The sequence below is a fragment of the Maylandia zebra genome, linkage group LG20 (genome assembly GCF_041146795.1).
Source record: "Maylandia zebra isolate NMK-2024a linkage group LG20, Mzebra_GT3a, whole genome shotgun sequence".
Taxonomy (NCBI): domain Eukaryota; kingdom Metazoa; phylum Chordata; class Actinopteri; order Cichliformes; family Cichlidae; genus Maylandia; species Maylandia zebra.
Genome location: NC_135186.1, coordinates 32992739 through 33011296, shown reverse-complemented (window position 1 = coordinate 33011296; position 18558 = coordinate 32992739). Strand labels below are relative to the sequence as shown.

General features: G+C 41.5%; 1 protein-coding gene across 3 annotated transcripts; it reads left to right on the top strand.

Moving 5' to 3' along the window:
• Positions 1 to 320: 320 nt before the first annotated feature.
• LOC143414340 (uncharacterized) lies at positions 321 to 6252 on the top strand. 3 transcript variants are annotated; one of them, XR_013094875.1, is made up of 4 exons: positions 321 to 409; positions 838 to 882; positions 2285 to 3589; positions 5671 to 6252. XR_013094875.1 is itself a non-coding variant. In XM_076878522.1 (4 exons), the coding sequence occupies exons 2-4, from the start codon at positions 876 to 878 to the stop codon at positions 6162 to 6164; spliced, it is 516 nt and encodes a 171-aa protein (XP_076734637.1). In that variant the 5' UTR covers positions 321 to 409; positions 838 to 875; the 3' UTR covers positions 6165 to 6252. The 3 variants fall into 3 exon arrangements, 1 of the variants encoding a protein (XP_076734637.1); XR_013094874.1 differs by having other exon boundaries at positions 838 to 2505; positions 3575 to 3589; XM_076878522.1 differs by having other exon boundaries at positions 3575 to 3589.
• Positions 6253 to 18558: the final 12306 nt, after the last annotated feature.

The window sequence follows — 18558 nt, the reverse complement described above, 5'->3', positions numbered from 1 at the left end:
TGTGCAGATATCTAAAAACAATCAAGTTATTTGAACTTGAAGCCAAACAGCAACACTGTAAAATCTAGAGCAGATTTTCGTTACTTGAATATTCTCACTTTGACAACTTTAGCTTATCGTACAGTACAGATATCTGGGGTGGTTTTGATCCCTCCCTGTTCATATTTCCTGCCTTCACAGTGCAAGCTGGAACAAGTGCTCCCCCACAATAACAGTCTATGCCGCTTTTAGTTTAACTTCTGCATTTTAACAGAATCTTGTGAGTCACTTGTAAACCCCCCCCCCCCCCCCCCCCCCCCCCCCCCTCCCAAGGCCTCCACCCTCCTGCTCTGCTATTTATTCCTCTCACCCTCAGTGCTTAGAGCAAAGGCGTGCAAACATTTCCTGTAACCCAAGCGACATTATTCAAGTAAGTAATCATCGGATTATTATCTGATTCTTACATTCTACAGTCCATATCAAATGTTGTAGTATATATTAATCTATGATATTTTAATTGACCTGTTCTTGCAAGTTATTGTTTTAATGAGAAAACTTAACCCTTTCTCACAGATGATGACACATAATCTATTATCAGTGTGTAACTGATAATTTTCTATATTAATTTTTTACAGCAGCTCTCCCAGTTTTCTTAACAATAACTGACCAAAAGATGCCTCGCAGGCAAACTTTTTTTTTTCCAGGCTTTTCCAAGAAACAGATTAACTTATTAACTTACTCGTACTTTGTTCTGAAAAACAAATCAAAACAATAAAAAAAAATACTGCATGTTTAAGCACCTTTGTGTTTAAATGTTTATATATTCAAGTATTTCAGAAGTAACTTTTTTCTTTCCAGGACATATCCAAACAAGAAGCAGCTCAACAGCAGCAAATATGGGAGGTAGGTTTCACCCACAGGCTTCTAACATAATTTTAAGGGTGTAATTTAACCAAAGTTACTAATTTCTCCCAACAATGAAAAAGTACGTGTGATGCAGTGTTGCCAAATTAGCGACTTTTCCGCTATGTTTAGTCAGTTTCCAGACCCCCTGAGATCATTTGCAAGTCCCAAGCCCGAGTAAAGGAGGAGAGTTGGAATTCAAAGATTGAGAGGGGAAAAAACCCAATAATTGCTAAAAGAAATTTAATTTGTAGTTCTAAATACACACACACATATATAAATACAGAGACAAATATAAATAAAATATACAAAGGGGATAAATAGAATAAATAGGAATAAAAAATAAAAATACAAGTGAATTGCACATTTCAAGTATTGAGTCTATTGCACTGTTGACTATTATGAACACAATAATACTATTATAACACTATTATGACATTATGAACACAATGAAACATTTTACAGTCCACAGAGCAAAGTAGCATACATGATAAATAGATACACATAACACGGTCAGTGAGAAGTAAAACTCATCATCTTACCACGTGTTATATTCTGTAAACTTAAAATAAACCACAGAAATTAGTGTTTAGTGTTTTAAAGTCATTATTAAAAAACATGAGTCAACATTACTGAAGTGACACTTTAACGATGCTTCATATCACAGTCTTTATGATGATAAAACATAATCTCTCGTTAGCACATGTCTGCGCTGACACTTGTCATGAAAATGTCCTGAGCCAGGGTTCAAGCTTCCTCTTCAATTACCATTAATCATTAATAGGACGCACAAAAGATTTGTCGCATTATCCCCATAAACAACATGCTTTTATAGAAATCATTGTGACACAAATATTTAGATTCTTGTTTCACAATGTGCCTGAACTCAAAATCTTTAGAGTTTCATATTTATAAAGTATCGCAAAGAATACATTTATACCATTGTATGAGCTACACTTCTTGTAAAAAATAAACTGATTGGTAATGCGTTTGAGAAAACCTCCTGCTGTGACCTTCCTTCTGTGAGGGCACACACACTCATACAGCGAGAGAGGGGGGAGATCATTAATACAACGGCTTGGAACCGGTTTTTGGATTTTCACTTGTTGTTGGCTTTAATATGAACAGTCACATAAAATTCATTCCAATTTTTTGCCTTTGCTTCAATTAAGATGTTTCTTTAAATCTACAACAGCTTCCTTCCTTCCTTCCTAAATTTATTAATAAAAATGTATTGATCACAAAAAACAAACAAACTGTACCTTCCATCTACTAAACCAATTCAAACTATTTAAATAAAAAGACGACTGCTAAACATGGAGTAAAAAACACCTTCAGCTGCACAACGTTGTTAATTCTCACCTACTGTACTAATTTCCTTTTCTTGCTTTCTCTTTGATAGGTTTGTGTCTCAAAATTGAACTGAAAGCCTTCTAACTGCCACTAGCTCAAATTACTGACACACCCTTTTCCTGTTGGGTGTCTTATCATTTGTTTCACATCTTCGAGCTATCTTTCAGTCCTTATTTGGTCCTTATATCCTTCTGATCATTATTCCTCTTAGCCACAGTGGACACACCATAGGAGCATTTCTTATAACCCAAGCAAATTCAAGTAATTGAAGTAAGTAAACATGGGATTATTGAAATATGGGATACATACACCATGCATTAATTATCAGGGTGCTGAGATGTTGACCCAGCATTTTGAGTGTTTTTTTGTTTTTTTTTTGTATTTTTTATTTCTTTTTGCTGTTTGGGGTAAATTTTTAAGATCTAGTGTTTACAGTTAGTATGGAGTTCAGTCCTGGTTAGATTTTAAGTGTAGTTATTCTTATGATCTGTGTTTTCTTGTTGATGTCTCATTCCCCATTTCCTGTATGAAGCTTTCATGTCCTCTGCTTATGTCTCCTAAGTTATGCCTGTCTCCCTCTGTCTAAAAAATACAATATGTAAACTCTGTCGGTTTACATATTCCCCTCATGTTATTACTCCGAGTCTCCCCTGTCAGTATTTTGTTTTGTGTATGTTCTACCGAGTCCGCCATGTGTGTCTCCTCCGTTGTTGTGTGACTTAGCCTGTGCCTTAATATTTCCTGTTTTAATTTGATTTTGTGGTTGTGTGCTTATATTGTGTCTGTCCTTTGTCAGGTTCTCTGGATCTCTCGTTTTGTGGTCCAGTTATATATATATATATATATATATATATATATATATATATATATATATACATATACACACACATGTGTATATATGTGTGTGTGGAACGCCAGGACTGCCATAATATAATAATAATAATAATGGATACTTTATTGATCCCCATGGGGAAATTACTTGTTTTTCTCTGCATTTGACCCATTCACTCAGTGAAGCAGTGGGCAGCCCACTAAGCAGGCGCCCGGGGAGCAGTGTGTAGGGACGGTACCTTGCTCAGGGGTACCTCAGGGTAGCCGTTAAGTGGATTCGAACCGCCGACCTTCCGATCATGGGGCGACCACTTTACCTACTGAGCTATCCCTGCCCCTATATATATATATATATATATATATATATATATATATATGGACCTGACCGTATTTACATATAAATTTGTTGGGATTGTTTGAGGTTAGATCAGGCAAAGCATGAATCTGACAAGCTTTTGGAATTTTGAAAATACAATATTTAAGCTAATGAAATTTCTCTTTTTTTCAGATATGGATGTTGAGGGTAAGTAATGTAATGTGGCAGTGCAACAGCATTTTGAGAATATCTTTTAAAACTAAAATAGTGATAAGGTTGAGGGTGAGGAGGAAGAGAAGAGAGAAAATAGGACTAGAGAGACACAAGAAGAAAACACAAAGTACAGAAGCTGTTTCAGAGGAGTACAAGTTACATGTATAACGTGTACAAGGTATAATTACATTAATTATACCCATACAAGAATAGTACTTCAATGAAATACTTAAGTAAATAACCTACTAGAGTACTTGTTTTTTTATTATTATTATTATTATTTAATTAATATTAATATGGGTTAGCACAGTGAGTCGTGAGTTCGACTCCACCAGCGGGGTCTTTCTGTGTGGAGTTTTCATGTTTACCTAGCATTTGTGTGGGTTCTCACTGGGTACTCCAGTTTCCTCCCACAGTCCAAAGACATGGAGTTAGTGGGGTTAGTTAGACAGGCGCAGGGCCATGCAAAGATGTTTGAAGGGGCGGGGTCTCAAAGTTAAAAAAGGGGCACATAGAACCAGGCTGAATAACAACAACCGATGACACGAAGTACCATCATGTGGTGGCCTTGCTGGATCCGCTGTCCACTCGTCGTGTGATGACCCTCATCCGGGATCCCCCCACCCAAGGGAACAACCAATCAATGAGTCGGTGGCCCCTGGGAGATTTGGTGGGGACGCGGGAGATGCCATCGGATGCCGAAGCTCCTAGTAGCCGGGAGAATGTGATCCGGTTCTTCTGTGAGTGAGTGGTAATCCTTCGCGGCCAGCAGCAGGAAGTTGGCAAGGCCAGCTGGCATTAGAGCCAGCAACTGTTGAAGGAAGAGGTGAGTGAAGAGGAATCCGCCATTATCCATTCCTGGCAAGGACAGCATGCTCTCCATGAACTCGAGAGCGGTACCATCACCCAGGCCTGAGTGAGAGAGGAGTTTCTCAGCCCGCTCTGCATCAGAGAGGGAGTAGTGCCGCAGCAGTGCCTTCAGAGTGGTGTATTTACCTTGGGTTCAAGGTTCTTTATTTGTCACATGCATAGTTATACAAGTATAACACACAGTGAAATGTAGCCTGACACGCTCCTCAACATGTGCAAAGAAATTGGGGGGGGGGGGTGTAGAGGAAGAACATTATATATATATATATATAGTATATACATTGGGCGAATGTGCAGTAGTAGCAGCAAGCAGGTGAATTCTGTACATTAATATGAATAGACATCTGACTATTTTACAGGATAGACAATATAAACATATTTAAAATTAAAGGAATTGAAATGTACATTGTGCCTTGGTTTAGTGTCTGGAAGAGTCCTGTCTCAGTCAATTATAGATGATGTGAGCGGGCGGGTGTGTGTGTTTAGGGCACGGATGGCTTGGGGATAGAAGCTCCTCTTGAGTCTCTCTGTCCTTGCCCGGATGATGCGGAACCTTCTACCAGATTGCAGAAGTTGGAACAGTTTGTTGCCAGGATGGGACGGGTCCTTCAGTATCTGCGCTGCTCTAGTCCGGCATCTCCTGGTGTAGGTGTCCTGAAGCGGGGGGAGAGCAATCCTGCAGCAGCGTTCTGCTGTACGGATCACTCTCTGGAGAGCTTTTTGGTCCTTCACACAGCTGAAGGATGGGGGTGGGGGTATCTCCGGGTGGGGGTATCCCGGAGTAGGGTCATCACACGGCAGGTGGACAGCGGATCCAGCAAGGCCACCACATGATGGTATTTTGTGTCATCGGCTGAAACACCCCAAAGAGCAAACTGAGCTTCGACTTGCACAAACCGCGAAGGAGGGTCGTGAAGCCAAAAATCTGGCCGCTTAACCGCCACAGCAAAAATGAAAACATACAGCTCTGCTATCACTTCCAGCATAAATGAAGACAGAAAACTAAACAGCAGTGACGTATGTAGGGTTGCTGAAGTTGGGCTAGCTGGTATATAATGATGTGCTATGTGGTGGCTAGCTACACAGCTATGGTTAGCATAACATAAACACAGTGCTGCCAGTGTCCGGCAGCCTCGCCTCTATCAGTTGGGTTATTTGGCAGACTGGAGGTGATCGACACTTTTCTCTTTTCTCTTTATTTGCAGCGCATGCAGTTCTGCAAGGAGGTGCAGAAATTACTACTGATTTGGCTGGGTTAGTGGGGATGATCGACACCTTTGATCGGCCCGGTAAAGCTTTTGCTGCTGGTACCTACGCAGGAGCAGATGCATTTGCAGATGGATTTGAGGACAAACCTGGAAAGCGTGTTCCAAAGGCAGGAGTGTATGCTGCTGCAGGAGTGGGCTACGCTCGTGCTGAGTGGAGCGTTTTTGACGCGGAAGCCAAAGGTCCAAATGCCAGTGCAGGAGCCGGAGCTTCTCTATCTTCTCTCAGTGCACGAGCTTTTGCCAGAGCAGAAGTAGCCAGTGCTTCAGCCTCTGCTGGTCCATTGAAAGCTAAAGTCGGCCTGGCAGTAGATACAGGAGTTGGAATTGGTGCCAGGGGTCTAGAAGCACAAGTTCTAGGAACTGGTTTCACTATTGGTCCTACACTGAGGATTTACCTGTTAGGCAACGGTTTTGAACTTAACCTTGTATAGATGTCGGCTTTATACTAAGAAACTGTCGTGTTTTTATGGTTTCTTGGTGACACTGATTACAAACTAATAAATAAATACAATAACTATTTATTCATTGATTGAGTGATTGATTAAGTGATGACACTGTGCAAGAGAGAAACATTATTTTGTGTAATTAATTGTCCTCCTTTCCTCACTGTTTTGCATATTCAACCTGTATGCCTCTTTTATATGTTGAAATCACTTCTAACGGATACACCTGTGTGTCATCTGACAGGAGTCGCTTCGCCACATACAACCTGATCGGAAGGTTGGTGGATTGATCCCTTGCTGCTCTAGTCTCCATGCAACTTGGGCAATATACTAACCCCAAGTTGCTCTCCATGCATACATTTGAGTATGAATTTCTGTGATTAGTAGCTAGTAAGCCCTTAAGTATAGAAGAAAGTGCTTGGATGAATGGGTGTGAATGAAACAGGTATACATGTATAAAGTGCTTTGAGTGCTCTGGGAGAGAAGAAAAGTGCTACGTACGAATCAATCCATTTACCCCCTTCCCCCTCTCCTCTTCATTTGTCTTTGACCAAGAGTTAACAATAATCCTGGACCAAGATTATTGTTACCCTAGACCCAGATCAATCCAGTATGGAAATCTTATTTTTGATGATCTGCATGTTTGATTTGGTGAATGCTGTTTTAATGCTGGACACCGTTCCTCGTGCAACCGTCTACATATATACAGGCTTGGGACCAGCCTAATGTGACCTTAAAACTCATTACAGTTGAAGAAACTTTTGTCGCGGGGTCCTGAAGAAATGCAGGCGTAGTCAGGAAGCGTTCAGTGTGGATAGTTTATTCTGCTGGCATCCCAGGTGCACAAAAGATTATTTACAAAGAAAATAAACAACTAACTTAATTCAAAACAAAACAAACATCTATATACAAAACACAAGCAGCTGAGCCAGTCTTCAAGTTACCCTCACTGTAACATCTCACAGAAAGCCCAGGTAGGCCCTGACGGCCTCCCTTTATATCCCATTGCCCCTCCCACTAGGCATAATAGTCATCCCTTTATCATTTCTTTCCCCAAAACACTCATTTTTCCTCAGCTTATTTCCAGCTGTATTCCTACAATACATATATGTATACACAAATTTATGGCCACTTCCAGACAGCCTAAAGTGTTTCACAGTAACAAAAAAAACACAAACAAAAATAATGCAGTTCACGTGACCTTTCCAAGCGCATGCGAACCCACTATTTGAACCCCAGAACACCATACCATTATGGCATTATTTTTGTGCCACTATTCTGAGCGCACGTAAAAAAAATTGAGCGCACGTAAAAAAAAATTTGCAGGTGCAAGTGTTGCATTTTGAGGAGAAATTTTATTTTGAGCGAAGAAAAGCTAAATTTGAGTGAACAAAATTCATTGCTGCATGCAAAAGATGTATTTCAGTGTTTGCTATTATCCACACACACACACACTAGCAGCCCCTCTCGCTCAGTTTTTGCATTTGTGCTTGCTCGCAATGTGTTGCTTGCGCTCTCAACATTTCTGCCCGTCTGCGTCAACTCTTTCTGTATATTTGTGCCACAAAACCAGCCAATCACAGACTTGGATGCAAAAAAATCTGATTGGCTGTTTTGATCTCCAATCAGCTCGAAATGACGAAATGCAATATCCCAGAATCCATTTCGTCCAAAACTCAAACGAGGCAGTGGCGGAAGAACACAGAGTGGCGGAGTTTGAAATATTACTCTTTCTGGGTCAAAAAATAAACTTTTAAGATATTTTCATGCGAGAATGGTGCTGTGTAAACTTCAAATACCTGCTCGATTCATCAAGACATCACATATTTGCATAAGTGCTCTAATGTTTTCGGAGATGCCTGTTACCCACCAGCTGACCGGGTGGTCACTCGGGTTAAACATAATATACACTGAACAAAAATATAAACGCAACACCTTTGTTACTGCTCCCATTCCCCATGGGATGGACGTAGAGACCTAAAATTCAGTCCAGATACACAATATAACCATCCCTCCCAAACAGTGGTCACAAATCAGTCCAAATGTGTGGTAGTGGGCACATCTGCTATATTGAGATAATCCATCCCACCTCACAGGTGTGCCACATCAGGATGCTGATCTGACATCATGAGTAGTGCACAGGTGTACCTCAGACTGCCCACAACAAAAGGCCACCCTGGAATGTGCAGTTTTTTGCGCTATTGGGGGTCTGGGGACCCAGAACCGGTCAGTATCTGGTGTGACCACCATTTGCCTCATGCAGTGCAACACATCGCCGCATGGAGTCTATCAGATTGTCAATTGTGGCCTGTGGAATGTTGGTCCACTCCACTTCAATGGCTGTGTGAGGTTGTTGGATATTCGTGGGAACTGGTACACGCTGTCGTATACGCCGGTCAAGCACATCCCGAACATGCTCAATGGGTGACATGTCCGGTGAGTATGCTGGCCATGCAAGAACTGGGACATTCTCAGCTGCCATCTGCCCTGAACAATGTGAACCATGATTCATCCGTGAAGCGCACACCTCTCCAACGTGCCAGACGCCATCGAATGTGAGCATTTGCCCACACAAGTCTGTTACGGCGACGAGCTGGAGTCAGGTCAAGACCCCGATGAGGACGACGGGCATGCAGTTGAGCGTCCCTCAGATGGTTTCTGACAGTTTGTGCAGAAATTGTTTGGTTGTGCAAACCAATTGTTCCAGCAGCTGTCTGGGTGGCTGGTCTCAGACGATCTTGGAGGTGAACCTGCTGGATGTGGAGGTCCTGGGCTGGTGTGGTTACACGAGGTCTGCGGTTGTGAGGCCGGTTGGATGTGCTGCCATATTCTCTGAAACGCCTGTGGAGACGGCTTATGGTTGAGAAATGAACATTCAATGCACGGGCGACAGATCTGGTTGACATTCCTGCTGTCAGCATGCCAATTGCACGCTCCCTCATTGCTTGTGGCATCTGTGGCATTTTGCTGTGAGACAAAACTGCACATTCCAGGGTGGCCTTTTGTTGTGGGCAGTCTGAGGTACACCTGTGCACTACTCATGATGTCAGATCAGCATCCTGATGTGGCACACCTGTGAGGTGGGATGGATTATCTCAATATAGCAGATGTGCCCACTACCACACATTTGGACTGATTTGTGACCACTGTTTGGGAGGGATGGTTATATTGTGTATCTGGAATGAATTTTAGGTCTCTACGTCCATCCCATGGGGAATGGGAGCAAAAACAAAAGTGTTGCGTTTATATTTTTGTTCAGTGTATAAGGCTGAACTGACAAAAAATCACCGACTACACCACCAGGTATTATAGGAAAAACCATAAAACCTTTGAACTAAAACAAGCTGACCACCAGCTGACCAGGAGGTCAAGGCTCAATAGAGCGTGCGAGCACAGCTAACTCCTGGAGTATGGTTTTCAACCCCCCTGCGGTATTTTGCTACTCAGGTTAGTTAGTTATGGCTACGATTGAAAATACCCCCCACACCCCACCCCTAATGGTTGCACCTCCCGAAACTTTTGTCTGGGCTCTTATCTCATTTTTTTATTTGAAACAATCAACAGAGAATTTCACACATTTCACATATTTTTATAAAGTTTTTAAGGCTGTGGTGTTAGTTTTTTAAGTAACATGAGCCCAGCAGCAGCAGCAGCAATGCTAGGCTAACACTAACTAGCTAGCCATATTATAAACCTCATGCTAAACTAACAGAAGCCACAAAATCAGTTTAAATAATAGTAAACATTTACTCACCAAGTCAGTGTATCAGGTAAAGATCCACAGCAATGACAACAATAATCTCTTGAGCTGTAGCTTCTCCAGGTTTGCTCAACATATTCCGGAAAAAAAATGCTGGCACCGCAAACATGCGGACTGATCTGTGCGAGGGAGGAGGATGGTAGTGACGTGGCATTTTCAAAACACATCTTTCATCCTTCCGCACTGACGAGCAACATTTCCAGTTTACTTCGTTTTTCTAAGTTAAGAAAACTCAAATAAATTGAGCTGATCAGCATTTTTGCATAAAAAGTATTGGTAACTTATTTAAATTGAGTTCTAATAACAAATTGATAAAGATTGAGTTCAGCATACTTTTTAATTAAACACAATATTACATTTTACAGTGTAGGTTAATTGGTAATTCTAAATTACCTGAATGCTAATGGTTGTTTGTCTCTATGTGATAGGCTGGTAAGCTGACCAGGGTGTACCCTGCTGCTTACCCTATCACTTCTTGCCTCAATGACTACCGCCCAGTAGCACTCACCCCCATCATCACTAAGTGCTTAGAGCAGCTGGTCCTAGCACACTTCAAATCCTGTCTCCCCCCCACCCTGGACCCCCACCAATTCGCATACCGCCAGAACAGGAGCACAGAGGATGCAGTCTCCATCGCACTGCACTCTGTCCTCTCACACCTGGACAACAACAACACCTACGCCAGAATGCTGTTTATAGACTTCAGTTCAGCATTCAATACAATCCACCCCTCACAACTCACGAGGAAACTGACAGACCTGGACATCAGTTCCCTCATCTGCAAATGGTTACTGGACTTCCTGACCAACCTCCCCCAACATGTCCGGCTGGATAACCGCTGCTCATCTACAATCACAGTGAACACCGGTGTACCACAAGGCTGTGTGATGAGCCCTTTCCTCTACTCCCTCTTCACCCAGGACTGCAGACCTGCTGATGGTTCCAACACCATCATTAAGTTTGCAGATGACACCACGGTGATTGGCCTCATCAGTGACAATGATGAGGCCGCCTACAGGGAGGAGGTGGATCGTCTGGCTGAGTGGTGCGACACAAACAACCTGCTGCTTAACACCGAGAAGACCAAGGAGCTCATCGTGGACTCCAGGAGGAATGCTGACCCACATCCACCCATCCACATTAAGGGGACGGCTGTGGAGCGTGTGAGCAGCTTCAAGTTCCTGGGAGTCCACATCTCCGAGGATCTCACCTGGACGACCACCTGCTCCAAGCTGGTCAAGAAGGCTCACCAGCGCCTCTTCTTCTTGAGGACTCTGAGGAAGAACCACCTGTCCTCAGACATCCTGGTGAACTTCTATCGCTGCACCATCGAGAGCATCCTGACCAACTGTATAACAGTCTGGTACGGGAACTGCTCTGCCTCGGACCGGAAGGCGTTGCAGAGGGTCGTGAAAACTGCCCAGCGCATCGCCGGAGCACCACTTCCTGCCATAAAAGACATCTACAGGAAGCGGTGTCTGAAAAGGGCTGGGAAAATCATCAAAGACCCCAGTCACCCATCACATGGACTCTTCACCCTCCTGCCCTCTGGGAGGCGCCACAGGAGCCTCCGGACTAAGACCACCAGCTTCTTCCCCACAGCCGTCAGACTCCTGAACTCTGCCTCCTGACATCTGACCCACGTTAACACATGAACTGAACATACACACACCCACAATGGACAACTGTACCCTCAAACACAATAATAACATGGACTGAACCACCACTCACAACCACTAGCACTTTATACAGCCTCTGTAGAAACTATCTACACCCTCACTTATCTTAACTGCACTACTGTATAGCCCTGTGTAAATAATCATTCTGTACATTCGATAATTTTTAATCCTACAACTGTTTACAACTTGCATAGTTCCCATTTCTGTATAGCTGTATATCTCAGATTTCTGTAAAGTTATTTATTTCATATTCTGTATAGTTTTTCATATTTATATCCTGTTCATAGCCTGTACATAGCTTGTACTCACTACAGCCTGTACATACTTATAGTTATAGAATATTCACAACATACTTCATACCGTGTACATTATAACATACCATAATAGACCCATTTCTGTAATATACTTACATATCTATACTATTGCTAATATATATTGTAATATATCTATATCACTAAAGCACTTCTGGATGGATGCAAACTGCATTTCATTGCCCTGTACCTGTGCATGTGCAATGACAATAAAGTTGAATTCTATTCTAATTCTATTCTATTCTGGGTTATGCCCTTGCAACCCATATAAAGATAGGAGGACGGTAGTCATTGTAGATCCATTCAATTCTTATGTCAAATCAGACTCTAGACTTTGTTGAACATTATGTAATATGAAGACAACATGTAGTATTTAAGTGACCAAGTAGTATTGGGGTAAACGTTATTGAATAGTGTTGAAATAAAATGAAACTTGTTTTATTAGTTTTAATCTTTTAACTTTACGAATGAAGCAAAAATTAAATTATATGCACTGGAAGAAATTTGTTTAACATTTAAACCTATTTTCTGCATATTCCAGCATATAAAATAAAATGTTTTTTGTGTTTACACTCACTCTTTCAAACAAATGCAAGTAACACACAGCAGAAAATAAATAAAATCAAAGGCTCAGCGGTCCTTTTGCTCTATTTTCACCTGTATAGCAGGAGTGGGGCAGGCGGAGGTTTGCCGTGGTGCAGGTGTGTCATAGCGGTCAGTGGAAGGATCTGGGAGTTTCACATTCCCGTGGCAGCGTGTGGGTGCTTGCTCGGAAGTTTAGGGAGTTTTTTTGCTGTAAAAAGAAGTTTTCTTCCCACGCACATCTTTTTACACACATGACTTAAAATAATTGAATGTATTTTTTATAGTTATGTTGCATATTTGCATTTACAGTCATGAAGTATAACACCTTTGCATTCAAGACAATCTTACTATAACATCATAACATCATTCTTGTATAATTACAGAATTTTCCATCCTGTTTAAATGATACTCTATGAATAATTTACACTGTAACATTGTCTTCTATATCCAGTTTTGGTCAGAAGTTTACGTACACTCATCATGGGCATTAATGACAGGGCAATTTGAGGGTTTTGGTGATAAACAACAGTTCAAATGACACATCTTTAATGATTATGAAAACAAACAAAAAAATGATTAAAAGCCCAAAATTGCCACAACATTGATTCTGCTGATGAATGTATGTGTCTTCTGGCCATAACTATATCTCAAATATGATATTTCTCCTTACTTACAGCACATGCAGTTGTGTGAGCAGGTGGAGGAGTTACTGCTAGTGTTAGTGGAGATGATCGATACCTTTGATCGGCCTGGCAGAGCTTTTACTGAGGATACTTTCGCTCGGGCTGGAACATTTGCAGATGTTTGCAGTTTAAAGACAAGCCTGAGAGGCATCTTCCCAAAGCCAGAGTATATGCTGAAGCGGGAGTGGGGCACGCCCGTGCTGAATGGAGCGTTTTTGATGCAGAGGACAAAGGACCCAATGCCAGCGCAGGAGCTGAAGCCTCTGTGGCATCTCTTGGTGTAAAAGCCTATGCAAAAACAGTAATAGCCAGTGCTTCAGCCCCTGCTGGTCCAGTCAAAGCTTCAGTTGGTGGGAATCGGTGTAACAGGAGTGGAGGCCAAAGTGCTGGGAACCAGTATCTCCTTTGGTCGAAACTAACAGTCTATGCCACTGTTAGTTTCACTTTTGCATTCTGTTTAAAAGAATCTTGTGAGTCACTTGTAAACCCCCCCAAGGCCTCCACCCTCCTGGTCTGCTATTTATTCCTCTGTCCCTCAGTGCTTGCAGCAAAGGCGTGCAAACATTTCCTGTAACCCAAGAAACATTATTCGGGTAAGTAGTCATGGGATAATAATCTGATTATCTGAGTCTTACATTCTACAGTCCATATCAAATGGTGTAGTATATATTAATATATGATATTTTAATTGACTTGTTCTTGCAAGTTATTGTTTCAATGAGTAAACTTAAAACTTATTCACGGATGATGACAAACCATCTTTTATTTGTGTGTAACTGATGTTTTTCTATATTAATTCTTTACAACAGTTCTCCCAGTTTTTTAAACAATAACTGACCAATAACAATGAAGAAAGTACTGGATGTTTAAGCGCTTTATAGTGTTTAAATGTTCATATGTGCAAGTTTTTCAAAAGTGACTTTTTTTTCCAGGACATATCGAAAAAGGAAGCAGCTCAGGCTGGGAGAAAGAAAGTGGAAACAAAGGCACAATAACAGAAAATATGGAAGGTAGGTTTCACCTGTGTGTGTGTGTGTGTGTGTGTGTGTGTGTGTGTGTGTGTGTGTGTGTGTGTGTGTGTGTGTGTGTGTGTGTGTGTGTGTGTGTGTGAGAGAGAGAATACAATATTGATACTTATTGATAGAAAAACAATATTGATATTTTCATGTGATAGGACATATTTGCCTTTCATATTTGTGAGGTTTAACACCTTTGCATTAACAACAGTGTTTGTTAGTCCATCATTAGCATAATTCTTGTTTTAGTACATTTTTAAATCCCATTTCTATAATATTGTAGGAATATCCACTGCTATAACATTGTCTTCTATGTAGCTCAGATTACATTTCTCCTTACTTACAGCCCATGCAGGTGGAGCACTTTAGATGATCGATACCTTTGATCGGCCTGGCAGAGCTTTTACTGAGGAAACCTTTGCTCGGGCTGGAACATTTGCACATGCGTTTGAGGACAAACCAGGGAAGCGTCTTCCCAAAGCCGGAGCGTATGCTGAAGCGGGAGTGGGGCACGCCCGTGCTGAATGGAGTGTTTTTGATGCAGAGGCCAAAGGACCCAATGCCAGCGCAGGAGCTGAAGCCTCTGTGGCCTCTGGTGCCCAAGCCTTTGCCAGAGCAGAAATAGCCAGTGCTTCAGCCTCTGCTGGTCCAGTCAAAGCTACAGTTGGTCTGGGATTAGACACAGGAGTGGGAGTTAGTCCCACAGGTGTCGAAGTCAAGGTGCTGGGAACGGGTATCTCCCTTGGTCGCAAAATGGGCATTTCTCTGTTTGACACTGGTTTTGAATTCAATCTGTGGTAAACTGTGCCCAGTACAGATCTTTCTAAACCGTGCAGTGCCTTGTATTAAAACAACAAGCCCTCGAATCTGCATATAATTAATAAATTGTCATGACATCTCCAATCACTCCTGAAAGATTTTTCTTAATATGTGTTGTCGCTGGTGATAAAAACATTAAAATTGATAAATGATATTGTGTGTGTTTATTTTTATTGCTTTCAGATTTAATATTCTCATATGAGCACAAAGTTTTACCACTTTGCTTATTTTATCATCTTACTTTATCACTTTATGACACAGAGATTAAAGAACACACACCATCCCGCAGGTGGTGACAAGGAAAAGGAAAATTCATTGTAGCTTATTAGAGTTGGATGTCTCGAGACTGGTCTTGGTTGCAACACGTAGCAACTAAACTTTCCACACTGTGTCACGCTGAATATGATATAAAACTTTAACCTATAATAACACAAAACTCCAGACACTGAAACGGGTCACTCAGCAATCACTGGGCCCATAAATCGATTTATTCCTACCTACAAAACTAAATTCAGAAAAATAGCAAAATGTTATCTGAACTTTTTGATTTCTCTTTAACGTGCAGGGCTCGAAAGGATGCCTTCACTTCCTCAACTAAGAATAAACTACTTTGAGAATTCGGTATGACGCTTGTTCTATTTTTCTTAATATGACCTCAATATCATAAAACACTCAATAAAAGCACTGAAGAGAATGTGAAATCTGGTGAGTCATGAATAGGGATGGGTACCGGTGTCGTTCTGACATAAACGGTAGTAACCAGACCGAAAAGCAGCGCACATTTCGGTGCTTTATTTCGGTGCTTTTTTTCCCTGAGCTGTCGTTTTACGTTTCCGAGGATAGTAGGCGGGCCCAGGTACGTACGTTCTTTTAGAGCAGAGCTACAGATTAAAAATGCCCAAGGCAAAGCGGTCAAAAGTCTGGCTGTACTTCACAGCAAAATATGCAAACTCAGCAGCCTGCAACAAGTGCTTTAAGCTGATACTGTGATACTGTCAAAGGAGGTAACACCTCAAATCCGATGAAACACCTGGCGACGCATAGCGTTTTTTTTAAAAGCCCAGAAATGCGCCGTATTTGATAGCTTGCTGCCAGACCTCACACCGAGCACATCTACTGCGGGTGGGTTGCCTGTTATGCAACATCCCCCAAAAACACGAAGAGGAGAGTCCTGGCCCCTAGCCCTGCCAGTGTAGCAGAAATGATGACGGATGATGCAGCAGCAGCCGTTCTTCTCTGCGTGAGTAGCTTAATGTTGTTCGTGTGTAATTTACGTTGAGTAGGCTAACCACGTTATTACATTAATGCATGTAAGGTGAACTAGCAAACATCATCATAGCTACATGCAGCTGTCTTCTTGTTTGATGGCAGATGCTCCCTTCACCCTGGGCAAAAAGGCTAAAATGACCAAAGAAAAAGTGGAACACAGCTAAACATGAGAGGTTTAGGACAAAGTTTGTGTTTTTTCCATTGTTTAAGCACTGCTTCCAGCCAAGAGTGATACCATATATGCCCCATAGCTGCAGAAAAGGCTAACATTGTTATCTTTTTACAAAAACCAGCTGAACATGAGAGGTTTTTGGAACAATTTTGTGTTCTCCATTCTTTAAGCACCGGTTTGAGCACCGTTTGAGCACCGGCACCATTTCAAAAGTACCGATTTGGCACCGGTATCGGATAAAACCTAAACGATACCCATCCCTAGTCATGAAGCTGCAGAAAATCCAAAAAAAGCACTCAACAAAAAAAGGACTGGGAAAAAAATCATCAATTAAGTCTAATGTGGCTATGAATTTTCTTTATATAGTGAGGAACTTTGTTTCTTTCTTTCTTGTCTTCTGTATCACCACAATACTGTGATAACATACAATGTCTCCCAGAGGCTCCAGGAAACTGCAGCTCTAAACTGATGTTGGCATTTGTTCATTCAGAGTAAAACACCTGAGGATGGAATAATGGCAAAAACTGTTTATTGATCCCTCTCTTTCAAGCAAAAGCTAAATAAATTCTCATCTACTGTGCAGATATCTAAAAACAAACAACTTATTTCAACTTGGTTTTGCTTTCTGTTTCAGGCTGGAGGCTTGTGACTCAAAGTGAAACTAAAAGCCTTCTAACTGCCACTAGCTCCCATATTAAATTATGACACTCTTTTTCCTGCAGTTTGTCTTAATTTGTTTTTTTTTTACATCTGGAAGCAAACCAGTGAACCTTTGGTGTCAGAATCGGCTGGTACAGACTTAAAACCTGTTTTTTGGTTTGTTTTCTCTTTAGAAGTTACATAGTTTTTAGGTTTTGATACATTCAAGTGAAGATTTGATGGAAGAATTTAGGGGTGGGCGATATAAACAATATACGATAGAAACTATATAAATTTGGCCAACGATAGAGATGACTATATCGCTCTATCGCGATAGCGCATGTTGATGATGTCATCAGGCTGCGCCTGTTTTGGTCGAAAGCATCACAGCGGCTACAACCATTATCATCTGCAAATTATGCCGGGCGGCAGTCATAGCAAAGAGATGAAGCACTTTTGAAATATGGGGAAAGCCAAAAACTGCGCTTCCTCCACTTCTGTAACATTGATTCATTAATGTTGAATTCTCTCGCAGCTGCTCTATTCCCATGTTGTTGCAGTATATTAGTAACTAACCTCGTATTGCGGATGAATAATCTCAGTTGTTCTCCTGACTGAAGTTTGGCCCGTGTATAGCATCCTGCTATGCGATTGCATTTGTCCCTGACCACCAGAATCCCTCACGTTCACTTTTATCAAGTCGAAAAAAAAGTTGGCGTTCATCCTCCAGCTTCACTGTGCTAATGTTATGCTAACATAGCTGTGTCGCTAGCAATCACGTAGCACATTATATACCAGGTAGTCCAACTTCAGTAACCCTGCAAACGCCACTGCTGTTTAGTTTTCTGTCTTCATTTATGTTGGAAGTGGTAGCAGAGCTGTACGTTTGAATTAGTTTCAAATATCGTGATATATCTCTCAGTCAGAACACGGTATGAAATGTTTAGGTGTAAACTAGCGAGCTAACTTCCTGTTAACTTCTAACTCCATTAAATTTCATAAATTCTGTTTTCATGGATGCCTGGATGTTAAACTTAATTGTTACACCCGGTAAAGCAGCAATGCTGATGATTTGATTAAAGATGAAAGAATTTAGACCGTTTTTAACTCTCGGTGTTCGTTTGACTTTGGGACTTGAAGAGGACGGAGTTTTGGACCCAGATTACTCCGCGAAGCTCCTCACTATGGCAGCCGTAATGCTCTGACAATCCATCAAGCAGTGCGGCTTACCAAAGTTGTACTAAAACGTTTTTTAACAGATTTCTGCACGCCAAAATCTGTTCGAGGTCAGTAAGCACAACCAGAATTCATACATAAGGCACACTCTCGATTTTTGAGAAAATTAAAAGATTTTAAGTGTGCCTTATCGTGTAGAAAATACGTTATACAGAAGAAAATAATATATCGTGATATATATCGTTGCCGCACATGCTTCAAATTATATCGCGA